This window comes from Silurus aristotelis, assembly GCF_946808225.1.
Source record: "Silurus aristotelis genome assembly, chromosome: 19".
NCBI classification, from domain to species: domain Eukaryota; kingdom Metazoa; phylum Chordata; class Actinopteri; order Siluriformes; family Siluridae; genus Silurus; species Silurus aristotelis.
Window position 1 is genome coordinate 15,359,182 of NC_139592.1, and position 27,920 is coordinate 15,387,101.

General features: G+C 37.1%; 2 protein-coding genes across 6 annotated transcripts in view; one reads left to right on the top strand and one right to left on the bottom strand.

Moving 5' to 3' along the window:
• The window catches only part of znf512b (zinc finger protein 512B), a 59,340-nt gene extending 34,427 nt beyond the window's left edge, over nt 1-24,913 (top strand). For 3 of the 5 annotated variants that reach the window (XM_083570387.1, XM_083570388.1, XM_083570384.1), the window contains 10 exons: nt 5,941-6,149; nt 9,572-9,819; nt 10,449-10,520; nt 17,090-17,224; nt 17,317-17,444; nt 20,072-20,392; nt 23,354-23,455; nt 23,577-23,639; nt 24,052-24,150; nt 24,331-24,913. In XM_083570387.1, coding sequence (XP_083426513.1) covers nt 5,941-6,149; nt 9,572-9,819; nt 10,449-10,520; nt 17,090-17,224; nt 17,317-17,444; nt 20,072-20,392; nt 23,354-23,455; nt 23,577-23,639; nt 24,052-24,150; nt 24,331-24,702 — 1,749 coding nt within the window. In that variant the 3' untranslated portion in view covers nt 24,703-24,913. The remainder of the gene's footprint in view (nt 1-5,940; nt 6,150-9,571; nt 9,820-10,448; nt 10,521-17,089; nt 17,225-17,316; nt 17,445-20,071; nt 20,393-23,353; nt 23,456-23,576; nt 23,640-24,051; nt 24,151-24,330) is intronic. The other 2 variants (XM_083570385.1, XM_083570386.1) reach the window with 2 other exon arrangements.
• The window catches only part of LOC310715085 (uncharacterized protein), a 401,686-nt gene that overhangs the window by 62,576 nt on the left and 311,190 nt on the right, over nt 1-27,920 (bottom strand). The gene's annotated exons all lie outside the window — the stretch shown is intronic.

Genomic DNA, 27,920 nt, shown 5'->3' on the forward strand with positions numbered 1-27,920 from the left:
TTGTCTTCTATATGAAATAATATTGAATTGCAAGCTTCTGGATTTGTAATTAAATCATCCTGCACAATCCTGCACAATTTGAAACACCAACCAATTTGTTTCCAGATTTAGCAGATGGGTAAGGCAGGGACTAACTGCTGCCTTAATAATATGGTTTTCTTCTTAAATTGAATAGTAATGGACACTAATGGCTATTCACATATATCCCCATGCACACACCTCACCTTCTCTTTATGTGCTGTATTTAAAGTTTCACACTGAACCAGCCTTAAGTGGATGGTGGTCCAATCGCATGCTAATCCACCAAAGCATGATATGTAACCCCTTGGATATGGTATATTCCAGCTCGATCAGGGGTGGCCTGTGTCACATCAGGGGATCTAAACCACTGCCCCCACCTTCATTTTAGGGGCAGTGGTTCTGGAAATACCCAGGTGGCAGCATTACCTACTTGTTGGGTAAAGAAGGGATGGTAGAGGTGGAACCTGCAGACAGATGATCGATTTTTATATATATATAAAAAAATAAGGAAAATAAGTATTTGAACACCCTGCTATTTTGCAAGTTCTCCCACTTAGAAATCATGGGGGGGGGGTGTTTGAAATTGTCATCGTAGGTGCATGTCCACTGTGAGAGACATGATCTGAAAAAATAAATCCAGAAATCACAATGTATGATTTTTTAACTATTTATTTGTATGATACAGCTGCAAATAAGTATTTGAACACCTGAGAAAGTCAATGTTAATATTTGGTACAGTAGCCTTTGTTTGCAATTACAGAGGTCAAATGTTTCCTGTAGTTTTTCACCAGGTTTGCACACACTGCAGGAGGGATTTTGGCCCACTCCCCCACACAGATCTTCTCTAAATCAGTCAGCTTTCTGGCCTGTCGCTGAGAAACACGGAGTTTGAGCTCCCTCCAAAGATTCTCTATTGGGTTTAGGTCTGGAGACTGGCTAGGCCATGCCAGAACCTTGATATGCTTCTTACAGAGCCACACCTTGGTTATCCTGGCTGTGTGCTTCGGGTCATTGTCATGTTAAAAGACCCAGCCTCGACCCATCTTCAATGCTCTAACTGAGGGAAGGAGGTTGTTCCCCAAAATCTGGCAATACATGGCCCTGGTCATCCTCTCCTTAATACAGTGCAGTCGCCCTGTCCCATGTGTAAAAAAACGCCCCAAAGCATGATGCTACCACTTCCATGCTTCACAGTAGGGATGGTGTTCTTGGGATGGTACTCATCATTCTTCTTCCTCCAAACACGTTTGTGACCCAAAAGTTCTATTTGGTCTCATCTGACCACATGACTTTCTCCCATGACTCCTCTGGATCATCCAAATTGTCATTGGCAAACTTAAGACGTGCCTGGACGTGTGCTGGTTTAAGCAGGGGAACCTTCCGTGCCATGCATGATTCCAAACCATGACGTCTTAGTGTATTACCAACAGTAACCTTGGAAACAGTGGTCCCAGCTCTTTTCAGGTCATTGACCAGCTCCTCACGTGTAGTTCTGGGCTGATTTCTCACCTTTCTTAGGATCATTAAGACCCCACGAGGTGAGATCTTGCATGGAGCCCCTGTCCGAGGGAGATTGACAGTCATGTTTTAGCTACTTCCATTTTCTAATGATTGCTCCAACAGTGGACCTTTTTTCACCAAGCTGCTTGGCAATTTCCTCGTAGCCCTTTCCAGCCTTGTGGAGGTGTACAATTTTGTCTCTAGTGTCTTTGGACAGCTCTTTGGTCTTGGCCATGTTAGTAGTTGGATTCTTACTGATTGTATGGGGTGGACATATGTCTTTATGCAGCTAACGACCTCAAACAGGTGCATCTAATTTAGGATAATAAATGTAGTGGAGGTGGACATTTTAAAGGCAGACTAACAGGTCTTTAAGGGTCAGAATTCTAGCTGATAGACAGGTGTTCAAATACTTATTTGCAGATGTATCATACAAATGAATAGTTTAAAAATCATATTTTGTGATTTCTGGATTATGTCTCTCACAGTGGACATGCACCTACGAGGACAATTTCAGACCCCTCCATGATTTCTAAGTGGGAGAACTTGCAAAATAGCAGGGTGTTCAAATACTTATTATCCTCACTGTATGTATGTATATATATATATATATATATATATATATATATATATATATATATATATATATATATATATATATATATATATATATACAGTGGGTACGGAAAGTATTCAGACCCCCTTAAATTTTTCACTCTTTGTTATATTGCAGCCATTTGCTAAAATCATTTAAGTTCGTTCTTCTTCCTCATGAATGTACACACAGCACCCCATACTGACAGAAAAACAGAATTGTTGACATTGTTGCAGATTTATTAAAAAAGAAAAACTGAAATATCACATGGTCCTAAGTATTCAGACCCTTTGCTCAGTATTTAGTAGAAGCCCCCTTTTGATCTAATACAGCCAGGAGTCTTTATGGGAAAGATGCAACAAGTCTTTCACACCTGGATTTGGGGATCCTCTGCCATTCCTCCTTGCAGGTCCTCTCCAGTTCTGTCAGGTTGGATGGTAAACGTTGGTGGACAGCCATTTTTAGGTCTCTCCAGAGATGCTCAATTGGGTTTAAGTCAGGGCTCTGGCTGGGCCATTCAAGAACAGTCACGGAGTTGTTGTGAAGCCACTCCTTCGTTATTTTATCTGTGTGCTTAGGGTCATTGTCTTGTTGAAAGGTAAACCTTCGGCCCAGTCTGAGGTCCAGAGCACTCTGGAGAAGGTTTTTGTCCAGGATATCCCTGTACTTGGCCGCATTCATCTTTCCCTCGATTGCAACCAGTCGTCCTGTCTCTGCAGCTAAAAAACACCCCCACAGCATGATGCTGCCACCACCATGCTTCACTGTTGGGACTGTATTGGACAGTTGATGAGCAGTGCCTGGTTTTCTTCACACATACCACTTAGAATTAAGGCCAAAAAGTTCTATTTTGGTCTCATCAGACCAGAGAATCTTATTTCTCACCATCTTGGAGTCCTTCAGGTGTTTTTTAGCAAACTCCATGCAGGCTTTCATGTGTCTTACACTGAGGAGAGGCTTCCGTCGGGCCACTCTGCCATAAAGCCCCGACTGGTGGAGGGCTGCAGTGATGGTTGACTTTCTACAACTTTCTCCCATCTCCTAACTGCATCTCTGGAGCTCAGCCACAGTGATCTTTGGGTTCTTCTTTACCTCTCTCACCAAGGCTCTTCTCCCCCGATAGCTCAGTTTGGCCGGACGGCCAGCTCTAGAAAGGGTTCTGGTCGTCCCAAACGTCTTCCATTTGAGGATTATGGAGGCCACTGTGCTCTTAGGAACCTTAAGTGCAGCAGAAATCTTTTTGTAACCTTGGCCAGATCTGTGCCTTGCCACAATTCTGTCTCTGAGCTCTTCAGGCAGTTCCTTTGACCTCATGATTCTCATTTGCTCTGACATGCATTGTGATCTGGAAGGTCTTATATAGACAGGTGTGTGGCTTTCCTAATCAAGTCCAATCAGTATAATCAAACACAGCTGGACTCAAATGAAGGTGTAGAACCATCTCAAGGATGATCAGAAGAAATGGAAAGCACCTGAGTTAAATATATGAGTGTCACAGCAAAGGGTCTGAATACTTAGGACCATGTGATATTTCAGTTTTTCTTTTTTAATAAATCTGCAACAATGTCAACAATTCTGTGTTTTTCTGTCAATATGGGGTGCTGTGTGTACATTCATGAGGAAGAAGAATGAACTTAAATGATTTTAGCAAATGGCTGCAATATAACAAAGAGTGAAAAATTTAAAGGGGGTCTGAATACTTTCCGTACCCACTGTATATATATTTACAGTTGGAAATATTAAAAGAGATGGACTTCAGCTGGACTACAGTTGGACTGCCTGATCAATTAATGCTGGGTGCTGTCACTAAAACCAATCTGCCATCATCCCACCTTAGAATTCAGGTGGCAAACTGTGGCCATGTTCTTGAACAGCTTGATAAAGTTCCTTGTGTCATCATCACTGTGGTCCCGTATTATTGAGCAGGGCTTGGGCAGTGGCTGCCTTTTCGATTATGCGGCCCTCCACATGTTAATGGAGCCTGTTCCATGCACAGAAGATTGCCTGGTGCTGCAACTGCTGTGGGTTGAAATGTGCTTTGACCAGTTTACCCAGCAGTGGACTTCATGGTAGTACCACTCCCTTCCTAATCAGCATTCTATGAACATATTAAACGGAAGTTAAATCTCCTTCTGTTCTTCTAGAAATGTGTCTTATAAGTTCTTGTATGAATTCATCTATCTTTTGCTCTGTGAAGTTTCCTGACTGGAAGTAGTCATAAGGTTTGGCTTCCTTTTTCTTCCTTAATGAGTGTAGTGTGTATGCACACTAGTTATTATATCGAGACTTCTGTATTTTGGCATAGTTGGTTTTTTTCTTACTCTCTTAGCTAAATGTCTAAATGGAAGGCTTTTTTTGCCATATGCCTCACTTAACCTTGGTCATCCATGACCCTTTCACTGCTTCACTGGTTGCCTTTCCTTGGACCACTTTCGATAAGTACTAACTGCAAAGCAAGCATCCTGAATTTCATTGATCAGGTATGGATTGTCACATTGTTTGTCTCTTTGCCAAGTATCATTGCTGCTCATTCTGATTTTTATTATGTAATGAAACATTTTTCTAAGGAGAGTTTGGTGCATCAGATAAGAGGAAATTGGAGGTAGGCATTAGTACAACAGAGTGCCTTTCTTTTTTGCCACATTTGATAAATGAACATTTTAAGTAACATCTAAAGGTAAACTCATTAAATGGATTCTTAAATATAAAATGAACTGTACCAAACCGTACTCTGATCTCAATGACCATGATATGAGTTAATTTTTTCAGGGAGAATGCTGCAATTACTAAAAAGAGAAGTTTCAGGTGATTTTCATTCCTCTTTTCCTGCAACTTACTGCCTTAGCTCCATTTCATTCCAACATAGGGCACAGATCCTGTTCTTCACTTTCATTCACATCTTTGTTAAATGGGCTGGGAACTATGTATTGTGGTGCATGTGCAATTGACAGGAGGTACTATTAATAGTACTATACTGTATTCACAGGTGTTACTATGTATTGGCAGTTATAATGTGGACCTCAAAAGTTATGACATAAACATGGATTAACTAAAACATGAACTAACATATTACATTAATGAATAATAATGAGTTCATGATTATTGGTCCCTTAAAATTATGACAAATATACATTATCAGATCACGCTGGTGAAACAGCGTGATCTGAAGTATAATATGCAAATGGAATCCATTTAATTTACCCTAATACAATAACCAAGGTAAAAGTTAAACGGAAATACAAAGCAAAATGCTTATGAACTATAAAAGTATTGCATGACATTTGTTAAAACTCCCACAAAGTTTCTACACATTTAAATTTCACATGCTAAAAGGTAACAGCACTTCTACTGTTCACATATTCTTGATTTATAAACATGAACATAATTACATTGACATTAACATAATTATCAAAAGGTATATTTTCACATAAATATTGCATTAACTAACAAACGTGTTAAAAGGTAAAGTTGGCTGTTGATATGGATCATCATGAATCCAGCCTTAGTCAAGGTTTATGCATTATTAGTTCCTAATTAGTATATTGCTTATTTCATCATTAGTTTATGATGAACTACCTATTAATCCAGACATTAAAACATTTGGTCTAAAATTAATTATTTTCTATACATGTTTCTATGTAGTTACAGTGACCATTTTAAATTGAACAGATAAAAAAAACAAGTATTTAATTACATTTAAATGATTTGGCACTGAAAAAACAATTAAGATGACAACTAAAGTTTTAGTCTAAAACTGGGCTACATAATACAATGCATTAAAATATACAGAAATTTCAATATCTGTGTCGGCTTATGTGTATCAGGAAACTGTGGCGGGGAAGTTCAGTTATGGCTGCCCATACTGCAAGGCTGTGTTCGTCACAAAAGTTCACCTGCAGAAGCACAAGCTGTGGAATCATGCAGAGAGGGTCAGCATGGAGCGTAAGATATCAGTAACCACAGAGCCAATGGCTGAACTGAAAGCCAAGACCAAACTGCAAAAAAATCATGTAAAGGAAACTTCTAAAAAGAGGTGAGAGACGCACTATAACAGCTAAACATTTCACATTTGATACAAATATCCAAATTGTTTGGATCCCTGACAAAACTAAAATAAAACTGGCTCCTCCACTTATCTAGCTTAATGTTCAGGATGTAAATGATTTAGGATTGCTTCAACAAATATTTTGTACTTGTGTGCATTTAATATTCCTCTAGTTACAGGTATTTAGAAGTAGCAGTAAAAGTTAGCTGTAATAAAGTATGCAATATTTCAGCACAAATAGATTTTGCTGTTAGAATGTAGCTCTGATACAATGCTTCATATCATGCCATGGACACATTTTGAAAACAGCTAAAATAAAGACAATAGAAAGGAATAAAGGTGGATTTTCATTAACTGTCAACGTTTTCATTAGTTTTGACTGGTCATCAATCATAATTATCATTATTGGTTAAATTGTTCTGTTTATGAAGCAAGCACTGATAATGCAAGATACCATACCATCCACATAGATTCTTCATTGCAAATATAACTGCTCAACCTCATTAAATTATCAGTCATATAAGTCAGGGGTTGGATGCATTTGTGTGTAATCAAGGGAAAGAGAGAGTGTGCTGTGGCTGTGATTAGGTTATATATAAAAAAAAACCTGGTAGAAAACAAAGAGAACAAAGGGGAAATATAGTTATTACAGGGGTTTAACATACTTGCATATAGTGGATCTCCAAGAATAGAAACAATAAAATTTTTTTAAAAATGTATATATATACAGTGGGTACGGAAAGTATTCAGACCCCCTTACATTTTTCACTCTTTGTTATATTGCAGCCATTTGCTTAAATCATTTAGGTTCATTCTTCTTCCTCATGAATGTACACATAGCACCCCATACTGACAGAAAAACACAGAATTGTTGACATTGTTGCAGATTTATTAAAAAAGAAAAACTGAAATATCACATGGTCCTAAGTATTCAGACCCTTTGCTCAGTATTTAGTAGATGCCCCCTTTTGATCTAATACAGCCAGGAGTCTTTTTGGGAAAGATGCAAAAGGTTTTTCACATCTGGATTTGGGGATCCTCTGCCATTCCTCCTTGCAGATCCTCTCCAGTTCTGTCAGGTTGGATGGTAAACGTTGGTGGACAGCCATTTTTAGGTCTCTCCAGAGATGCTCAATTGGGTTTAAGTCAGGGCTCTGGCTGGGCCATTCAAGAACAGTCACGGAGTTGTTGTAAGGCCACTCCTTCGTTATTTTAGCTGTGTGCTTAGGGTCATTGTCTTGTTGGAAGGTAAACCTTCGGCCCAGTCTGAGGTCCAGAGCACTCTGGAGAAGGTTTTTGTCCAGGATATCCCTGTACTTGGCCGCATTCATCTTTCCCTCGATTGCAACCAGTCGTCCTGTCCCTGCAGCTGAAATACACCCCCACAGCATGATGCTGCCACCACCATGCTTCACTGTTGGGACTGTATTGGACAGTTGATGAGCAGTGCCTGGTTTTCTCCACACATACCGCTTAGAATTAAAGCCAAAAAGTTCTATTTTGGTCTCATCAGACCAGAGAATCTTATTTCTCACCATCTTGGAGTCCTTCAGGTGTTTTTTTAGCAAACTCCATGCAGGCTTTCATGTGTCTTACACTGAGGAGAGGCTTCCGTCGGGCCACTCTGCCATAAAGCCCCGACTGGTGGAGGGCTGCAGTGATGGTTGACTTTCTACAACTTTCTCCCATCTCCTGACTGCATCTCTGGAGCTCAGCCACAGTGATCTTTGGGTTCTTCTTTACCTCTCTCACCAAGGCTCTTCTCCCCCGATAGCTCAGTTTGGCCGGACGGCCAGCTCTAGGAAGGGTTCTGGTCGTCCCAAACGTCTTCCATTTGAGGATTATGGAGGCCACTGTGCTCTTAGGAACCTTAAGTGCAGCAGAAATCTTTTTGTAACCTTGGCCAGATCTGTGCCTTGCCACAATTCTGTCTCTGAGCTCTTCAGGCAGTTCCTTTGACCTCATGATTCTCATTTGCTCTGACATGCATTGTGATCTGGAAGGTCTTATATAGACAGGTGTGTGGCTTTCCTAATCAAGTCCAATCAGTATAATCAAACACAGCTGGACTCAAATGAAGGTGTAGAACCATCTCAAGGATGATCAGAAGAAATGGAAAGCACCTAAATTAAATATATGAGTGTCACAGCAAAGGGTCTGAATACTTAGGACCATGTGATATTTCAGTTTTTCTTTTTTAATAAATCTGCAACAATGTCAACAATTCTGTGTTTTTCTGTCAATATGGGAAGCTGTGTGTACATTCATGAGGAAGAAGAATGAACCTAAATGATTTTAGCAAATGGCTGCAATATAACAAAGAGTGAAAAATTTAAGGGGGTCTGAATACTTTCGGTACCCACTGTATATATATATATATATATATAAAACTTTCTTTCGGCTTCTCCCGTTAGGGGTCGCCACAGCGGATCCTCCGCACGTTTGATTTGGCACATGTTTTTTTTTTTATGCTGGATGCCCTTCCTAACGCAACCCTCCCCAATTTATCCGGGCTTGGGACCGGCACTAAGAGTGGCTGGGGATGGTTCCCTGACCGGGGATCGAACCCGGGTCGCAGCGGTGAGAGCGCTGCATCTTAACCACTAGACCACCAGGGGACCATATATGTATATAATATATATATATTTTTCCATAATATACAAACAATATTTTTCTGCTCCTTACAGACATGTTATCAAATGCCTTTATAAAGATGTTAGCTCTGGGTGGTTGTGGAACTTTGGCCATCAATGGTTTTGTCTGGCTGTATATTTTAGAAAAGTATTAGGTCAGGTGATCTTTTTCCTGGTCTCTGAGTTTGACCAGGGCGAATATATATATATATATATATATATATATATATATATATATATATATATATATATATATATATATATATATATATATATATATATATATATTTTTTTTTTTTTTTTTTTTCTCAAGGGATGTGTTATGGACAACATTATCATTAAGACTGCTGCTTTTATTGTTATCATAATAAATCAATCTCTATGTAAAATTTAGTACTTGGTATTTAATTTAGTAATGGTATTTAGTTAATATGGTAATGGTATTTAATGGTAATAGTGCTAAAAATAAGTTTAAAACTGAACTTCCAAAACATCAATCTTTATTTATCTGGATGACTGAAAATTGCAAAAATGATGTGTCTGACATAGCAGATGGAAAACCCCAGCCCCTTCCTACCTATTTCGGTATTCCTACGTACACTATTAAGGATAATTCATGAATGGCAAATTATTTCCACATGAACATAATTACTTTCTAAAAATATATTTCTAGAAGAATGATAATTAGATGGATGACCTGTCAAAACTAATAAAAGTTTTTATAGCTAATAAAAATTACCCACCTCTATTTCTCTCTGATGATGTGACTGCATTAAGAGTGTGCGGCCCTTGTCTCAGGCCTATGGAGAACAGCCCCTCCTCGCCAGTCTTTTTAAAGGTAAGGAAGACCCAGGAAATGTCTCAGCCCTCACAAAATGGAGAGTACACTGACCAGAAAACCGAGAAAAAACAACAGAAGTGCTCACAGCAACAGCAAGAAAAGAAAACTCTTTCAGAAGCTGGGGACAGTGAACATGAAGGGAGCAGTCTGCCTCCTGAGGAAGACCCAGAAAGGATGAAGCATAGTAAGCTTACCTCACTTCTACTCCAGTGCAATGATTTAAGTAAAGTGTATTCTTTGGTTATATATTAAAATATTAATTACTGAAAACTGTGTAAAAAAACATCTAATTTAATATCTCTTCAGGAGACCACATTTTTATTAGCATCAAAATATAATGTCATCAAACCATTTTTATGTACATTAGTGGCAGAAGCTTGTCCCCTCTGGTAAAATCTATACATGGTTATTTTATTTAGGTACACACACTGTGTGTGGGAAGTGTTTTTGCATAAACAATTTTGTTGTTGACACCAAAAATGCTTTATAACATAAAATACATTATACACACTCGTTCACAGTTAAGTCCAGTGACATTCACTTTAAAGATAGATCCTGAGATACAATTATTGGAGATAAATGTCTGCACCTAAAATCTGTCTTCAGAGCTTACATTGTGGGAAAGGTGGTTCTATAAACTTTGTAGACATAACCTCATAGACGTGTCTAGCTTCATCAGTTAGTTTACCAATGCTATTTATATGATGTTTATTTAGTATGTTCAATATGAAGTTTATATATCAACTATTCCCTTGTATTGAGCCATGTATGGAAATCTGATCTGTTGCTTTTCATTATTTACCATTGAGCTAGGGAGGAAACAGAAAACTCCAAAGAAGTTCACTGGGGAGCAGCCTTCTATCTCTGGAACATTTGGAATGAAAGGTTGTACAAAGAGATGCATTTTATTCTCTCCCCCTTTCCCTCCCTCCCTCCCTCTCGCCCTCCCTCCCTCTCTCTTGCTCTCTTTTTCCTTGTATTCTATTTGCCTATGCTTCTAAATGACTTTAATTTAGAATTAATTTTTATTCTGTTTTGTTTGTATAGTGCTTCAACAATGGCCATTGTTCTAAAGCAGCTTTACAAAACGTAACAGATTAAGGATATACAAGGATATTCGTTTCGTACTTTATCCACTATAAATTTAGCCCAATTAAACATGCGGTGGTGACAGTGGCAAGGAAAAACCTTCTGAGATAGTATAAACTTGTAAGCGGTATAGTAAACTTAAGAGGAACCAGACTCAAAAGCGAACCCATCCTGATTCGGATGACAGAATGTCAAGCTAATCTGCTGGTCACTGACAGATACGTGAGCGTAAAATTGTTTGTGGCAATTGCAGCCCAATTCCATTCTAGCTCTTTATATTAGTTACAGTTCAAAACCATTTTTTATGGCTCTTGAGTTTAACCTTGCACAGCAATCTCATGGATATGTTGTTTATGAGAGGTCTCTAATAAAGGCTGCACCAACTAATCAATAAAATGAATAATAATTGATAATGAAATTTATAGTCAAGTTGGGCTGCTCAAGTTATGGGTTAGCGTGATGGTAAGACAACACAGTCGCTTGTGAAATGGCAAAGAGTACAGGTCAAATGGCAGCCGTTTAAAAGTGTGCATCCCAAATATTCGAAGGCATGGGAGCATTTTATATTAAATGCAATGCATAGGAGCATTTTATATTAAACGCAACAAAGAAAACTAACCTGCAAATCTGAGCTTGTGTGGCATTGAAGTACCACAGTGATGCACAAGCACATGAAAGAGAAATACACTGGTGTCACGGATGAAGGCAAAACATCAGCAGGGTAAGCAACAACTGTATAATAAAAAATAAAAAAAAGGTATAGTTTAATAAAGTGCTACTGTGTAAACAATTTGTTTGCTAACTTTGGGACAGTCGCACAGATTCACGAGCATCAGCTTGCTTGTGACTTACTGATGATTCAATTAAAACAGTGCGAACAAACACTATATCTAAAAGCAGCAAATAAAAGCAGCAGTAAACTATTACATTTTTAGTCACTGTTGTGCTTTTCAACAATTGCTCATGCATTTGTACACCAATGCATATTTTTTCCCTTTTTTAAATCAAGCCTGTTAGCTTGCTGCGTTTCTCCATTCCATTTTTTTTTATAGCATTTGTCTACTACAAAAGAATCTGTTTTTAAATGTGATTTACTGTTGGCTTTACTATATTCAAATGCTTGTTTTCAAACTTTATATATTTAATTAATGTATATATTATTCAATTAGTATACAAAATAAAATTTCTTAATATATTTTAGATGCTTATATCTTCACAACTGAACAAAATATCTGTTTTTTTTTTTTAAACAAAAATTGTCAAAACAATGTTGTATTTTTTAAAGCATGGTTGTCAACTTTCCATCTGCAAGATACAATACAAATGTTGATTTACACTATTTGCTCCACCTTTTATACTCAAATGCGGTTTAATTTTTTTCTTTACAGAAAGAATGAGGGAATTTGTTCAAAAGGAGAAATCCCCCATTCACTCCTCAACAAGCAGCCACTATAATATTTAAAATGTCAGAATTACAGATAGTTAAACTCAAAATGTGGCTTTAAAAGATTGTTTAATACACTTTTATACATAAATATCCTAAATTTAAGTTTTATATAGTTTTAATAAGCAAAACATCTAATTAAAATAATATTTTTTATTCGATTGATCGAGTAATCAAAAGATCATCTGATTAATCAAATAATAATTTAGCAGTTATCAATTATCAATTATCAAAATAACAGTTGCAGCCCTGTCTTCAGTCATAAAGAACTCTATCAAGCTGTAGGGTGTCATAGGGATAAATCAAGTCCACTTATGCATCAAGAGCATGTTTAGCTGGACAGGGAGTGGGAGGGTGACACGGAGTAATAAAACCATTAAATATTAAGTAACATACTAGTTAAGGACAGTGTGTATTGTGATCAGAGTGCAAGTAGGAACAAAACTTGCTATGACAGCATAACTATAAGGGAGAGCCAGAAGGTAACACAGACATGAAGGAGCCTATAGGGGATAAAAGACAACCCACTAATTCAGTTTTACAAACACAGTCTATTACCATGATCCTCCCAGATTTGCTCCTTTACCTAAGAAAAACCTATTCACAAAAGGCTAAATTGAAAACAAATATGTTTTCAATCTTAGCTGAAACAGCAAGACTGTATCTGAGCCTTGAACACTAATTGGAAGGCTGTTTCTTACCTGTGGGGCTTTGTAAAAGAAAGCTCTGCTCCTTGCTGTCATCTTTACTACACTGGTCTACAAATTTTCAGAAACTGTCGACCTTCGAGGCAAAATGTGCTAATTCTTACATATTTCGATTAGATGAATTAGAAATCAGGTGATAAAGGTGCTGATTGGCTAAAGTTTTCAAGAAATTTCATGATAAAAATTTATAATAATCTATACTATTTATCAAGAGTTGGGCCCCTCATTATTGTTGCATTACGTGTGCAACTTATCTGCATCATTGGCGAAACAAGAAATACAAGTCTTTGCCTTTCGCAGTCCCAATGGTGTGGAGGGAACCTACAGCTGATGTTAGAGCTAATTATCTAATATTCACATTATATTTCATAAGCTTTAAACCTGTATAATTTTGAGGTTGTGTCTTGATAGTCTGGAAAGCTACACAGCAATGGGACCAACTCACCCACAATCCAGTCAATTGTTCATGAAAAAAAGCATGCAAATGTTATGAAAAAAAACAACAACAGTAAATGAATGGAAAGATATGTTATACAGATAACATATCTTTCCATTCATTTTGAGTTTAACTATCTGTAATTTTGACATTTTAAAGATTATAGTGGCTGCTTGTTGAGGAGTGAATGGGGGATTTCTCCTTTTGAACAAATTCCCTCATTCTGGGTTGTGTCTTTCTGTAAAGAAAAAATTAAACCGCATTTGAGTATAAAAGGTGAAGCAAATAGTGTAAATCAACATTTGTATTGTATCTTGCAGATGGAAAGTTGACAACCATGCTTTAAAAAATACAACATTGTTTTGACAATTTTTTTTAAAAAAAAATACACAGATATTTTGTTCAGTTGTGAAGATATAAGCATCTAAAATATATTAAGAAATTTTATTTTGTATAATAATAAATAGAAATTTGTGATTTGTGTGGCACCATTCTTATTGCTATATCACATTTTGCAAAAAATCTCACACCCCCTTCTTAGAGCTTGTATTATATTTGGACATTTAACACTCAGGACTCTTTCTGTTAATATCAAGCTTAGGCCTTTTCACTTATCTTGTTCGAGAGCAGTTACCTTTTAACATGTTTAATAGGTCAAAACCTCAGCTATACTCCAAGATCCAAATGTAGTTTAAACCTCAAATATAAGACTACTATTATGGTTAACAATCTCAGCACTGGTAGGCCTAAATGCTACAATTCAACCCAAATCCAGCTTTATGTGACAATTGTAGCTACTTACTACTACTGGTGTAAATGTATTACAGTGTATACAGTATTACCAACTGTAGCATGGCTATGTCTTCAATAGTCTTAATGTATAAACTAATGTAAAAACTTTAACTAAGTGAAAAATGCGACAGCTGTTTAACACTAGCCAATAATCTCCATGTTTGAAACATGAGCAGACAATTGCAATTGTTTTATTCTCTGTAAATAACTCATTATTGTCCAAATAACGTGAGAACACCCTAACTTAACATGTCAAAACAGTGTCCAAAGTGTCAATATTTTGTGTGAGCATCATTGTTATCTAGCACTTCTTTAATTCACTTGGGCATGGAAGGATTCAGCTTTAGGATTGAGTACTCCCACAGGTACTCAATAGGGTTCAGGTCAGGGGACATATTTGGCCACTCCATCACCTGCACCTTCAGTAGGATTACTTTCACAAAGCAGTTGTCACCTTGGTGGTGTGTTTGGGGTTGTTATTATGTTGGAAAACTGCCATTTGGCCCAGTTTCTAAAGTGAGGGCATCATGTTCTGCTTCAAAATGTCATAGTACATGTTGGAATCCATGTTTCCCTTAATGAACCGCAGCTTCCCAATACTAGCAGTACTTATGCAGCCCCCGACCCAGATGCTACCACCACCACCATGCTTGACTGTAGGCAAGATACAATTTTCTTGGTACTCTTCACCAGGGCATCACCACACATGCTGGACAGTAGGCCTACAGTCTGTTCATATGCCACTCTGGGTGACTGTAGGTTCACAGCTGGATGCTGGTGTGCGACACTATTACCATGCACAGACGATATTACTGGATCCGAGTCTCATGACTGAGCTTTAGTGATCATCTTAGTCTGATCTAATCTGTTAGTAGAATTTCTCTGTGAACTCTTCCCTGCATGTGATATCATCTTAGTTAAAATTTTAGCGCTTGATTGTGAAACAGTGGCATTAGTAAACTCAGTTATGGGTTCATCTGCTATTTCCAGTTTTGCTTCTCATATAAAAAATTGTAATCTGCAGACAAAATTATTATATGCAGACATATTTATCTCAGAGCGTCTCTTGAACCAAGTATGTCCTCCAAAGGAACCAGGCTGACTCCAATTCTCAGTAACCATCACAGCCGCCGAACATGACTGACACAGATTGGATCTCACAATCTAATAATTAATTTTTCTGCTTCACTTCCCCCAGCTAACTGACCTCGGGTGTACCCAATCACTCAAAGACACTATATAGAGATTTCCTTTTAACGTTTCATTGTGAAATATTGTTCTTAGCAGCCTGTTCCTAAACCATAGCTTGCAGGACTTTCAAGTTCATTTTGGATCTCATGTTACCATTTTGTTTTGTCCTCGTGTTTTTGAACATCTGGGTTATGATTTGTGTCTTGTTGTTGACCACAATTCCTGCCTTACAATCCTGATTTGTCTACCATAACCTTTATCTACACTTGCATCTTGCTTTTGTGCATTGCTTTTTTTTTTTGCTGTTTTTGAATCATTTCCTGTGAACATGGATGCAGTGGGTAGGCATGGAGTGATTTTCCTGACAGCACTTGATTCCATTACGTTTCCTCAGTGGATTTTTGTCAACCTCTTATTTTTCAGCCTGGAGGAATCTTCATGCAATTCCGGTCTCATGGATCCTAAGCCTAATGAAGGTCCGTTACTCTTGCTTTCAAAGATTACCGGCTCAGCTGGCCAGTAAGCTAAACTACTTATCACTCAAGGTAATAGGGACATGGCACAGTGGCTGGACTTGTTAGTTTGCTCATGAGGGCAAAAGCCCGACTTGATAGCATCACTAGGATCCTGACTCATGTGCCTCCCATCCCTTTTCCACTTTTTTTATGAAAGAAGCAAAGACAAGGTTCAGAAAGAGCTTCTCCCTGAGGACAACCTGGTGACATCAACTGGAACAATGAACATTTTAGCTTGGGCTTTTTTTGCCGAGTGATTCCCACCTTGAATTGAGTATTAATGTCTGTGTTTATGTTACGATGTGCTTTTGTTCTGGGCTTTGTCACATGTTTTGTTTTCATTAATGTAATGTCTCCACCCCTGTCTGATCATTCGTTCTTCATGTGTTTTTCCTTTCACAGCTGTTCTCCATTTCCATAATCAATAGTGTGTGTTTAAATAGCGCTTTGTTTGCGCTTTGTATTGGTGACTTGTAGTTTAGTGATTACCAAGTCGTTTTGTCCATTGCTTCACATTTCATGTTTTGCTGTTTTTTTTTTCTCTTTCTTGTTTCATATTCTCATTTATGCCCTTGTATAAATGTTTGCTAATTACCCGACAATAGCCATTTCACATTTCTGAGTTTTGCCTGATGTTTTGGATCCATTTTTCTGGTTATAATAATAAGATGTTTTACCCAGAACTTGTATTCACTTCCACTATTAGCTCTATGTTTTATGTATCATCAGGGTCCTGGAAAAACGTTGTCTCATTTCACTGTGTACTGGGTCAGCTATACAGCATATGGATGAAAATACAATAAAATCTTCTTGACTTGACTTTTGTAGGTATTTAGCGAATACGTGACACACTGATTCCATCAGGAAAAGGCCAAAAATGTTTTTCTTTGTAATTGCAAATGGTTTTCACACAATATTTTCCAGTGATTTATGCAATAGTATTTTTTAATTATTTACCGTGAGGTTACATCTAAGTACCTCTTCACAAATCTAACAGAGCCACTGTCTCACCAGTCTTCTCACCAAGGACTCACCAAGTCCTTCTGTCCTATCCTTGTTGAGCAAAAACAGTTTGGTGTGTTTTTGCTATGTAATGTTTTTGTAAATATTATTCTTTTTCTACTATATTGCACATGCAAGGCATAAGAAAAAGGAATTTTTTAAAAGTACTTGAATGTCAATTCTGGGTCCATTGAATTTCCTTGCTCTCTCTAATCATTTTGATTAATTATTTACTCTCATGTCTTGGTGCATTACTACGTATTCTGTGATGTGTGCAGGGATGAATAAAGTGGATGAAAAGCTGAAGGTTTGCAGGACAAAGCGACCAGATGGGGCATCACTCAGTAAGGAGTCTCAGAAGAAACAATTGACCCTGGATCCAGCCAAAAGGAAACTGCCCTGCCAAAGTCATGGTAAGAAAATTTAAAATTTTGTCACTCTAACCCTGTCTTCACACAATAACTTTTAAGCATTACATTAAATTCTTATATTTTGTCCTTTTTAGCCCCACCTCTTGATTCTGAGGTGAAAGATGCCATTTTGGAGCACAGTGAGGTGTCCTGCTCCACTTGCTCCAGTGTCACCTCCAAGACTTTCCCTGGCTTCAAAAAGAATTTAAAGATTTTTCAAAAGGTCAGAGGTCAAGCTAACTGACAAGTGAACTACAAAGCTGGAGGCCTTTTGGTAATATAAGTCTTACTGGTAATTCAGCGATAAAGCCTCCCTGTTTAATGTAGCACTGTAATCTGTGTTGGATGTTGTAGGTGTTAGTGTCTCAATTTCTTTTGTTATAAATTACAAAGCAAAATGTGTAAATTAGTTATGAATCGTTACAGATTTTAGTGTTGTTTATTTTTTGGATACTTCTTTTTTTAGAGGTATACATAATTTAACATGTGATTTTGCATATGATTATTGCTTTTAACCTAATGTTCAGGGTAATTAAATATAAGTTAATGTAAACTCAATGAAATAATTGACAGTTGCAATAAGTTGCATAACAGATTTGCTTTTGCTTCCTATTCAGTCTAATAGGCACAGCCAGAACATATTTGTATCTGGCATCTGTAATATTTCATACGCAACTTTTTACATTCATCAACATGCAAAACAACTGTCTACAGGTGTTTAGGTGTGTTGACATGCATTCGTATTGCTCAGTTGGTATAAAAACCTTTATGTGTATATTATAGAGATGCATAATCTGTTTGATAATATCTCTAAAAAAGAAAAAGAAACAACCACCATATAATTGTATAACAATGCAAACTGACACCAATTCTGAGACAAAACCCAGGTCATTTTACAGGTTTTAGAGAGAAGATAAAAAATAATGGTTTATTGAACAGGAAGCATTTTGGGATTCTAAGTAACATTTCAGAACATGTGGTGAATGCGGTGAATTACACTTTTTTTGTAGAAGTTTTTATTCCAGTCAGAAGGAAAATGTTTTGGTGGGAGTACAGGTTAAAAAAGTCAAATGAAAAATACAACAGAGAAGAAGACCCAGGATTCTTGAACAGATAGATTCGTTAATCAGACACAAATGGGACAACAATGGGACCCAGATGTATACGGATTGTTTTAAAAAGAAATGGATGCTTTTGTTAGAGATTCCCCCCCTTTGGTTGCGGCAGCATGTAGCGTATGTACACGTTTTTGATCTTACTTTTGTTTTCTCATTTCTTGCTGTAATTTTGCTGTTTACACATGACCTGACTTCTGATTAGGATTGATTGCCTGTTTAAAATAATAACCACTCTTACTCAGCATTTGCATCCGTTCCTGCTATCATGCTATTAATGCATATATGACTTTGTTTACTTTACCGACATCATAGAAGCACAGAGAACAGAGTAATCTTCATGTAAAGCCAGGTTTATTATTTATTATCATTTATTATTCTGCTGAACCCAAAGCCTGAGGGGGATCATTATCTTATTATCCTGTTCTCTTGCCTCTGCAGTGGGCAAAGCTCCAGATCACCCAAAGTAGTAAGGAGATTGGCAAAATTGCTGGGTTCATCAGTCTGCTCATTAGGGTTTTTGGCCATGAGGGGCCCAGGTCCGATATGATGCCCTCGCTAGAGAAGGGTCAGTCTGAATGATAAGCCTGCTATGATATTCCCTCGTTTTTATGAGGGAAGGAAAGGCAAGTGCCAACCCGAGGCCAACAAAGCTGCCTCCCAAACCATACTTCAACCAGAGGTCAACATAGCAGCCTCCCTCATGACCTAAACGCTACTTAAACCTTTGGATGAATTGGAATGCAAATTACACCCAAGAACTTCTAACCCCAGAAAACCTGTTGTTTTATAGATACTCTGACAATTTTTCCTGCTTCCAGCAAATCAACTTTAACCATATTGTGTGTTCCATTGTAACAAGATAATCAATACTACGACTGATTGTATCTGTCCTTTAGCTGACTAGTCTATCACTTCCACACAATCTAAGGCATCATAATATTTTGCCTGTGATTGCGTTACCCAAAACACACATGCATCACCATAAGTGTACATTAGATACAATAGTTACAACATACTGTAACTTAGATACATTTACTTCTGCAACCTGATTATTTAATACTGTATTATAATCATGTCTAGTTTAATTAGTTTCTTCTGTCCTTGACCCTAAGTCTCCCTCCACTTTCTTTGACTGGTTTAACAAAAAAATATTATTTTCAAATAAACAAATAACATTTTAGAAATAATTTAGGTTTTATGGCAGTACATTGAGATTGGCCTTTTGAGTTACAGTCACAATGTCTTAAAATTACCAGAAAAGAAAAACTAAAAAGCTCCAGATGGGGCAGCTTCCAGTTGAATATTTGACTTGTAAAATGTTTATTTTTTAGAAGGGTAAATATATTAAGGTAACAGTACCGAGTGAAAATGTGGGACACAACTAAAATGTGAATAACATTAAATACCTTTTATGAAAATAAAGTATTTAAAGCTTAGATTTACATTTGCTGCATTTAGCAGACGGCCTTATCCAGAGCGATTATGCTCTATATAATATAATTATCTATAATTGTGTTCGTACAATTGTATACTTGTTACTCATACAAGCTAGTTAAGAGTAGTTTCAGAGGAAGACATGGCAGATTCTCTCTCTTGTCAAATACCTAAAACCAAAACCCAGAATCTTTGTAACCTTTGGAACTAAAGCCTTTGTATATATGTGACTATTCGACCAACAAGTCTAACATTATTGACAATTAAGCTAATTTAATAAATAAATGTATCTTTCCAGACCCCCATCAGTGAAGGAACTGAGCAGGATAGTAAGAAGGAAGAAGAGAAAGGGCAGTCCCTCGCTGACAATGCAAAATCAGATTCAGTTATTATAAAAATGAAGAATAAAATGGAGGAAAAGCAAGAGAATAAAAAGGATGCCAGACTGGCGGCTGAGGAGAAGTTTTTGGACCTAGAGCGCACACCCAGTGGCAGGGTGAGAAGGCGCTCGGCACAGGTAGCTGTTTTCCACCTGCAGGAGATTGCAGAGGATGAACTGGCTAAGGACTGGGGAACCAAACGTCGCATCAAAGATGACCTTGTTCCTGACATTAAAAGGGTGAGGAAGGAGAAGACTATTATTTTAAATCTATGACACCATTTACTTCTTACTCATAATGTACATGTAAATAGCCATGTGGTCTTCTTTGCTTTTGGCCTCTTCTTGTCCATTAGTTAAACCATTCATTCAATGCATTCAAATGGATATATATAATCACAAGTTAATTACTACCTTTATAGGATTACTTTATTGTGAAATACGAGGTCTATGTTTTTTTCTTACTTTTTATATATTAGTTCACTTGATCTCTGCCGTCAGATGATTACATACATTAAATTACCAAATGTTTGTAGACACCTGACCATCACACCCATATGCAGGCCGTCCACAAAGCTGGAGCACAAAATTGTATCGAATAGTTGAGAATGCTGTAGCATTACAGTTTACTTTCATTAGAAATAGGGGGCCTAGCCCAAGCATGATCCAACATGACCATTCCCAGTGTAGAATGTCCACGAAGACATGTTTTGCTAAAAGGTTCTCAAGTGGCTGTCACAAAACAGTGACCCAAACCCAGCTGAAAACCTTTGAATAAACTGGAACTTTGATTGCACTGTAGGACCTCTAACCCAAAATCACCGCTTGGCTTTATTAATGCTTTTTGTGACTGAAGGGGGTAAATCCCAACAGTGGAGGTTATAACTGCAAGGGGGGTACTAAATCTAAAATTGTATATGAGGGTACTCATTTATTTATTCTGTGCTTTTCAGTGCATGTGTAAAACGCAAATAATAAAAACACTACACATAAACTGATCTGCGCTAAACTTGCAGCTTTAGCTTTGTCAATTTCAAATTTACACTGTGTTTGTGCATGTGTATATGTGTTGCTCAGCCAGCTCAGCAGCTTTCAGTCTCTGGTTACAGCAGTTGCTTAGAGCACAAATAGAGAGACATAATTAAATAAGCTGTAATAACACACAGGTGAGAATGCTGGTTTGCTTGCCTTCGCTCCTTTTACAGCTGACCCTTGAAGCTCAAACCTTTTGATGGCAGAGGGACATTCATAATGAGCTTTATAATCTCAGTGATAATTAGATAATCCCACTGTGATAATCCCACTAATAGTCACTCTCCAGCAAAGTGAAGCTCAAACATTAAGAATAAAACTCAGCCCCTTAAAAATACCAACTACATTTGTGGCATTTAGCTAACTCACGGTCTATCTCTGTGGGCTGTTACTAATCGTGTTTTTGTTTTTGCCCATGCACTCTGCCAGTTTTTGTACCTGCTTAAAAAAAATCACTTTTCTGTCATATGGCTAACTCTGTATTCAGTTTTTGAATCTTAAAAAATAGCAATTGGGCCACTGCTATGACATTCTGCTTTCATTGTTGTGACATGTCACTTAATGCTCCAGCTGATTTTTCATTTAGTACTGTATTCTGTATTTCAATTATAGAAGTGCAAAACAAGTAACTGGCTTTTTTAAACCAAAATTGGTTTCCTTTTCTTTCTTTTTTAGTGTTTGTCTGACCTTAAATACTCCCATTATGAGCATAGATTTGAGTTAATCTCAATATAAATTTTTTTTGTGTTCAGGTTAATAGTATGGTTAGCCCCTTAACACCATATCTGTAGGAGTCTTCTTTGTTAACTGACCCAAGGTGTGCATCCTACATTAATGGAGTGCTCTGCTGAGTCGGATGAGTTGTGGGGTAGCTCTGAGGGTCCCAGAAAGATAGAACTAGGGAAGGGGACACGAGAAGAGAGAGAGAGCAAGGAAAGAATAACAACTGAACGTGGAAACCACTACCAAGTGATCCTTCACCAACTGAATACCCTCATCCAGGGACATTAACTAGTGCCATTGGACCCACTCTACTGTTCCTTTCGAGAGTTGACTGATAACATTCCTGTACAACCATCTTAATAAACTGTTCTGTGTCCTCCTCTGCCAGCAACAGGAGTCCTTCAGCTTCTGCAGATCGGCAGAGAGCAGCCATCCTCAGTTAAATTCAATACAATACAATTCAATTTTATTTATATAACGCTTTTTACAATGGACATTGTCTCAAAGCAGCTTTATACAGGTAAAGTGGTAATAAGGTTATGTAAAGATTGTGCACATTTATTGCATATAAGGTAGTTCCTTGTAATTGTTCATCCCTGATGAGCAAGCCAGTTGTGACTATTGCAAGGAAAATCTCCCTGAGATGGTCTGAGGAAGAAACCTTGAGAGGAACCAGACTCAAAAGGGAACCCATCATTATCTGGGTGGCACAGAATGTCCATTCATTGCTATCCCATTATTGAGGTGTGTAGTAGTAGGCACATAAATGCAGAACTATTCATGCTACCTGTGTTGGGGTGCTCAGCGGCTATAAGGATCTTTATGCTGTACATGTGGAACCATCCCCAGCTGCACAGTGTGGTCTCAATTGAGAAAGACTCCAGAGGTAGGACGTTGGGATGAACCAGGCAGATCTGAAGAGAAGAAAGTACAGGAACACTGGTCACTGGAACCTCAGTGACCTTCAGTGATCAGAAGCCATCTCCAGGCCTGGTGTTGGGTTTGGTGAAGGCTGAAGAAGGCTGTCACCAAGCGAGGAGGCTTCTGTGTCAGCATCTAGGTAGTCCTTGATCCCTGGCTTTGGGCAGCACAATGTAGCCTGGTGTGTATGGATAAGGAGCAAATTCAGGAGACAGCTAGGGTTAGGGTTAGGGTTAACTCAACTGAAAGACCACCTCACCTCCTCTCACAGCTGATAGATGACCATTCTACTGCTGCCACAATTTAAAAATCATGTATTTTTAAATGTTCTTTAAAAGCTTTTCTTTGTTGTATGCTATATCCACTGCCACCTTTTTTTACTGTTTCATATAAATCAGTATGTTCTAAAGCACTTGATAAGAAATGCTGTCTGTAAAAAGGTGCCACTTGCTCTAGAACCACTATTATCAATGGCTGTTATCAGCTGATTACTCTCTTTATACTCCAATTTCTTTTGTCTTTTAGCTAAATTACACACGACCAGGCCTTCCTACTTATAACCCTGAAACCTTGGATACTTGGAAAAATGAAGTGAAGGAGAAGGGTTTCATCTGTTGTCCCAACAGTGTAAGTAGCAAACTCATTCTTCTATTATTATTTACCCTTTTATGGAAATAAAAACACAACATATATTTCTGAGATACAGTAACAATATAATAGGTTTTTGTTTGATTGTTTCCCTTGATAGAGCTGTGAGGCCATTTATTCAAGTGTGTCTGGACTTAAAGCTCATCTTACCAGCTGCATCAAGGTACACTACTAACTTCTGTAGTCTATGAGCATTTACATGTACAAATTATCAAGGTTTGGTAAATCTGGTAAGAAAGTATTACTATTCTTACAATTACAAATGGTGTTGAAATTGTTATTGTGGGCATTTTCAGTTCAATCAAGTGTCATACACTTGAGAAAGTCCAGGCAAATACAATTCTGTGATAGACTATTCAAATGTGTGTACAGTTTTGTTAGACACAAGCTAATGCTCAGAAGTGTAATCATTTTGAAATTCAGTGTTTAAATAGTCAGGATCTTTATGTCATGTCTGTTAATTTTATTTTTCAGTATATAAACAGGTGAATTTGGACAGTAATCTAAATATATACATACTGATATGTTGCACATTTTTCTGTTTCACTGTCTCCATTTAATTTTGCTCCAAATAGGGGGGGGTCATTGTGGGAAAGTATACATGCTTACTGTGCCAGAAGGAATTCGGCTCTGAGAGTGGGGTGAAATACCACATTTGTAAGACACACTCTCAGGTGAGCCCTAAAACATATATAAAAAACACTCATCTTCATACATACACAAATAACATTCACCCACCTGCATGCACATTCTTAGACACATAATTTATTTGACTTTACGTTGTCACAAGACCAGTGTCAGCTGCTCTCACCTCCTCTTTCCACACACCCTGCTGTTCCCTCATTTTAATTCAGAATTGGTTTCGAGCAACAAGCCACGTGTCTAACAGCAAGGAGAAAGATTCACAGAGCAACAAGCTGCAGAAAGACATGAAAAATGGAGTAGCCTGGAAGAAAAGGGGTCGGAAACCAAAACTACGCCTGATTGAAACAGCATCCACCCAAGAAAAGACTATGAATAGCAGCAATAGACCTTCCATGAATCACCAAACCCCAGATTCAATCACAAGCTCAACGCCAGTCCAGACTTCGAGCCAGAACCATGATTGCACCACATCTAACAGTGACACAACACCAACAGATGGTAAAAATCTAAACCACAATAGAGATTTGCAGCCACCTGTTAAGAAGAGAGCCAAATCTAAGAAAGCACAGCTCAAAGAGTAACATGGCAACTTCAATTCCAGATAGGATATTGTTAGAAATATGCCAGTAAACAAACAAAATAATAATTAATCTATAAGTCATCACCCCCGTTTAAATATTACACAGAAGATGGAACTGATATAGAATAACAGATGGGTGAGCAGATGAGTAAGTGTTAACAATTATCTCTTGCATTACTTTTGCACTGTTTTTTAAACCTGATATATATACAATACAGACCAAAAGTTTGGACACACCTGCTCATTCCAAGAGTTTTCTTTATTTTCATGACTATGAAAATTGTAGAGTCACACTGAAGGCATCAAAACTATGAATTAACACATGTGGAATTATATACATAACAAAAAAGTGTGAAACAACTGAAAATATGTCATATTGTAGGTTCTTCAAAGTAGCCACCTTTTGTTTAGATTACTGCTTTGCACACTCTTGGCATTCTCTTGATGCCTACTTTGAAGGACCTACAATATGACATATTTTCAGTTCACTTTTTTGTTATGTATATAATTCCACATGTGTTAATTCATAGTTTTGATGCCTTTAGTGTGAATCTACAATTTTCATAGTCATGAAAATAAAGAAAACTCTTTGAATAAGCAGGTGTGTCCAATCTTTTGGTCTGTACTGTACTTAAAATTAATAAACATTCCCCTGTCAAAGTATCGGAATGACAAGGTCAGTACTTTTGTTTTTTTCTATATACTAAAGACATTTAAATTTGAAATCAAAAGATCAATAAGAGATAGTAGATTCAAATTTCATCTTAAATTGTCAATATTATTTCTAATATTTACATTTTAATGTTTTGGTTTTAGACAACCCAGTCTTAGATGAGCAAAATAATTGGAACAGAGATTGTAAAAAATAATACTTAAAATTTGGTTAAACATCCTTTGTAATACCTGCATCAGGATGGCAACCCATTGACATCACGCCTGCAGCTTCTTTTTTCAGTTGTTCGTTGTTTTGTTGATTATCTCCCCACAGCCTCCTCTTCAGGAATGTGAAGTGCAAGCTCAGTTTGATTTTGGTCTGGTGACTTGCTTGGTCAATTTAAACCTTTTTCCCCCATATGTGTTGTTTTGTCCTTCATTGTGTTGGCAGTTTATTTTGCGCCCCAATTCGATTTGCCAATAAGGATGTTTGGTGATTTCTGAATTCATTTCACTGCTACCATGAGTTACATCATTAATAAAGATTACTGCTCCTATTTCAGTAGCAGCCATGCAAGCTCAAGACACCACCATGCTTTCTTTGTCAAAAACTTTGGCCTTCCCATCACTTTGATGGATGTTTTCAGAAATTTTATGGCATTTATTTGATTTTTTGTTGGTGAATTCCAATCTGGCCTTCTGATTTTTAATGCTGATAAATGGTTTGTATCTTTTGTTTTGGCCCCAGTGTTTCTGTTTTCGGAGTCTTCTTCAATCACTGGATTATGATTACTTGACACCTTTGCCTTTGGTGGTTGTTGATGTCACTGTGTCTTTGTGTATTTTTATTTCTATCATAGTGTCATCAACTGTTGTTGTTTTCCTTGGCAAGCCCGTTTTTATCTTGTTATTAGTAAGTCTTGTTGTTAGTACATCAGTGGTTTTTTTCTGAACATTCCAAAGTTTTGTATTTTTGTGCCATGTCCTTCAGTGGATCATGAATTCAGTGTATAGCAAAAACAAAAGAACTGGCCTCATTGTTCAAATACTTTCAGAGGAGAATGTGTACATAAAAGAAATGTCTCTACTGGTATACTGATAATCGAAAATCCTTCTTCTGTTTTATTTTAAAATTATTTTAGTCAAAAAGTGTACTGAAAGCATATTTAATGTCCATATGTATGTGTGCATATGCATTTACACACTAAAACATTATTAGAAAAAAAAAACATTTCTGACGGTTAAAACAGATCTTAAACAACAATTAAAACAAGATATTCAGTTTCTAGTGCTAATTCACTGCTAATTTACAGCTGATATTACATATATAGTATTGTGTTTATGTATGTCCATATATGAATACTATACAAACCAGTTTGTTCTGTCCACTGATTTCCAAAAAGGGTGGTAAATATGTTCTATTTTATTTTATGGTCAATGTCTGATTTGCATTATCTTCTAATATATAATTTGTTCAGTTAAAGGCACTTGTATGTTGGGTTAGATAGCTGTTGAAAGAGTCTGCTTCCTGTGCAATAGTGTGTTGCTGTGGTTGGTGTCCAGTCTCTTGGAATCTGCTTGGAATTTGCTTGGAATCTAAAGGGGAATAAGATTGTACCCATGTATGACTGCCATCCTACTTCTTGTAGCCAGTACAGAAGTTGATTTTAGTTAAAAACTGCTAAGTGTTAGAAAAAATAGGTTATTTTGAAAAAAGATTATTGTGCTACCATTTTATCAGAAAAGAACCATTTTACATAGATCAAACGCATACGTTCAACTTAACCATGAAGAATGTCAGGTAGAAAATTAAACCCTTCATGAATTGAACGAAGAACCAGAGAAGTTTGTCCAGCACTCTGTATGAACTAATTTAACTAGTATGATATACATTTACTGTAGCTTATAATTAAATATCTATACAAATTTCTTGATAATAAAAAAAAAATACATTATTCTTACTTAAAATCGATGTAATCAGTGAGCCGATTTTAAAGTGTCGTCAGAAGGAGCTCCTCTATGCATTTCCATGCCATTCTTCAGATGGCAAGGAGTGCTACTGCTTTGTTGGATCAAAAATCTTGTGCTTTTATAGGCTACATGTACAAAAATAGCACTAGCAGCTAAACTCTGTCAGAAAAAGTTTTGTCTAGCGAAGTTGAGCATGTTATAATATTATAATATCATAATATTATACAAATTCAATTAATTTCCAAGCCCTTCTACTCTCTCTTTCCTGTGCTGAAAAGATTCACCAATGTTCAGGATGTTATTAGGACTTTTGGTTGAATGTCAGTCTTCTTTATCATTGATTCCATAGATCAGTAATCTTAGAATAAATTCTTATTCCATCAATCTAGGGCTTCACATCTGTTCATTTCTAGCTTACCCATGTTGAACATGTGGAATTTGCTGATTACAACAGCCAATAATGAAAGAAATGCTTGTTTGTTTTTTCAGATCATCTATTTTAATTTAGTCATATAATTATATGTTCATATACTCAATTATAGCAACTTCAATTAAAGCACATGTACATAAAGATAAGTAAATACTTTTATTTAA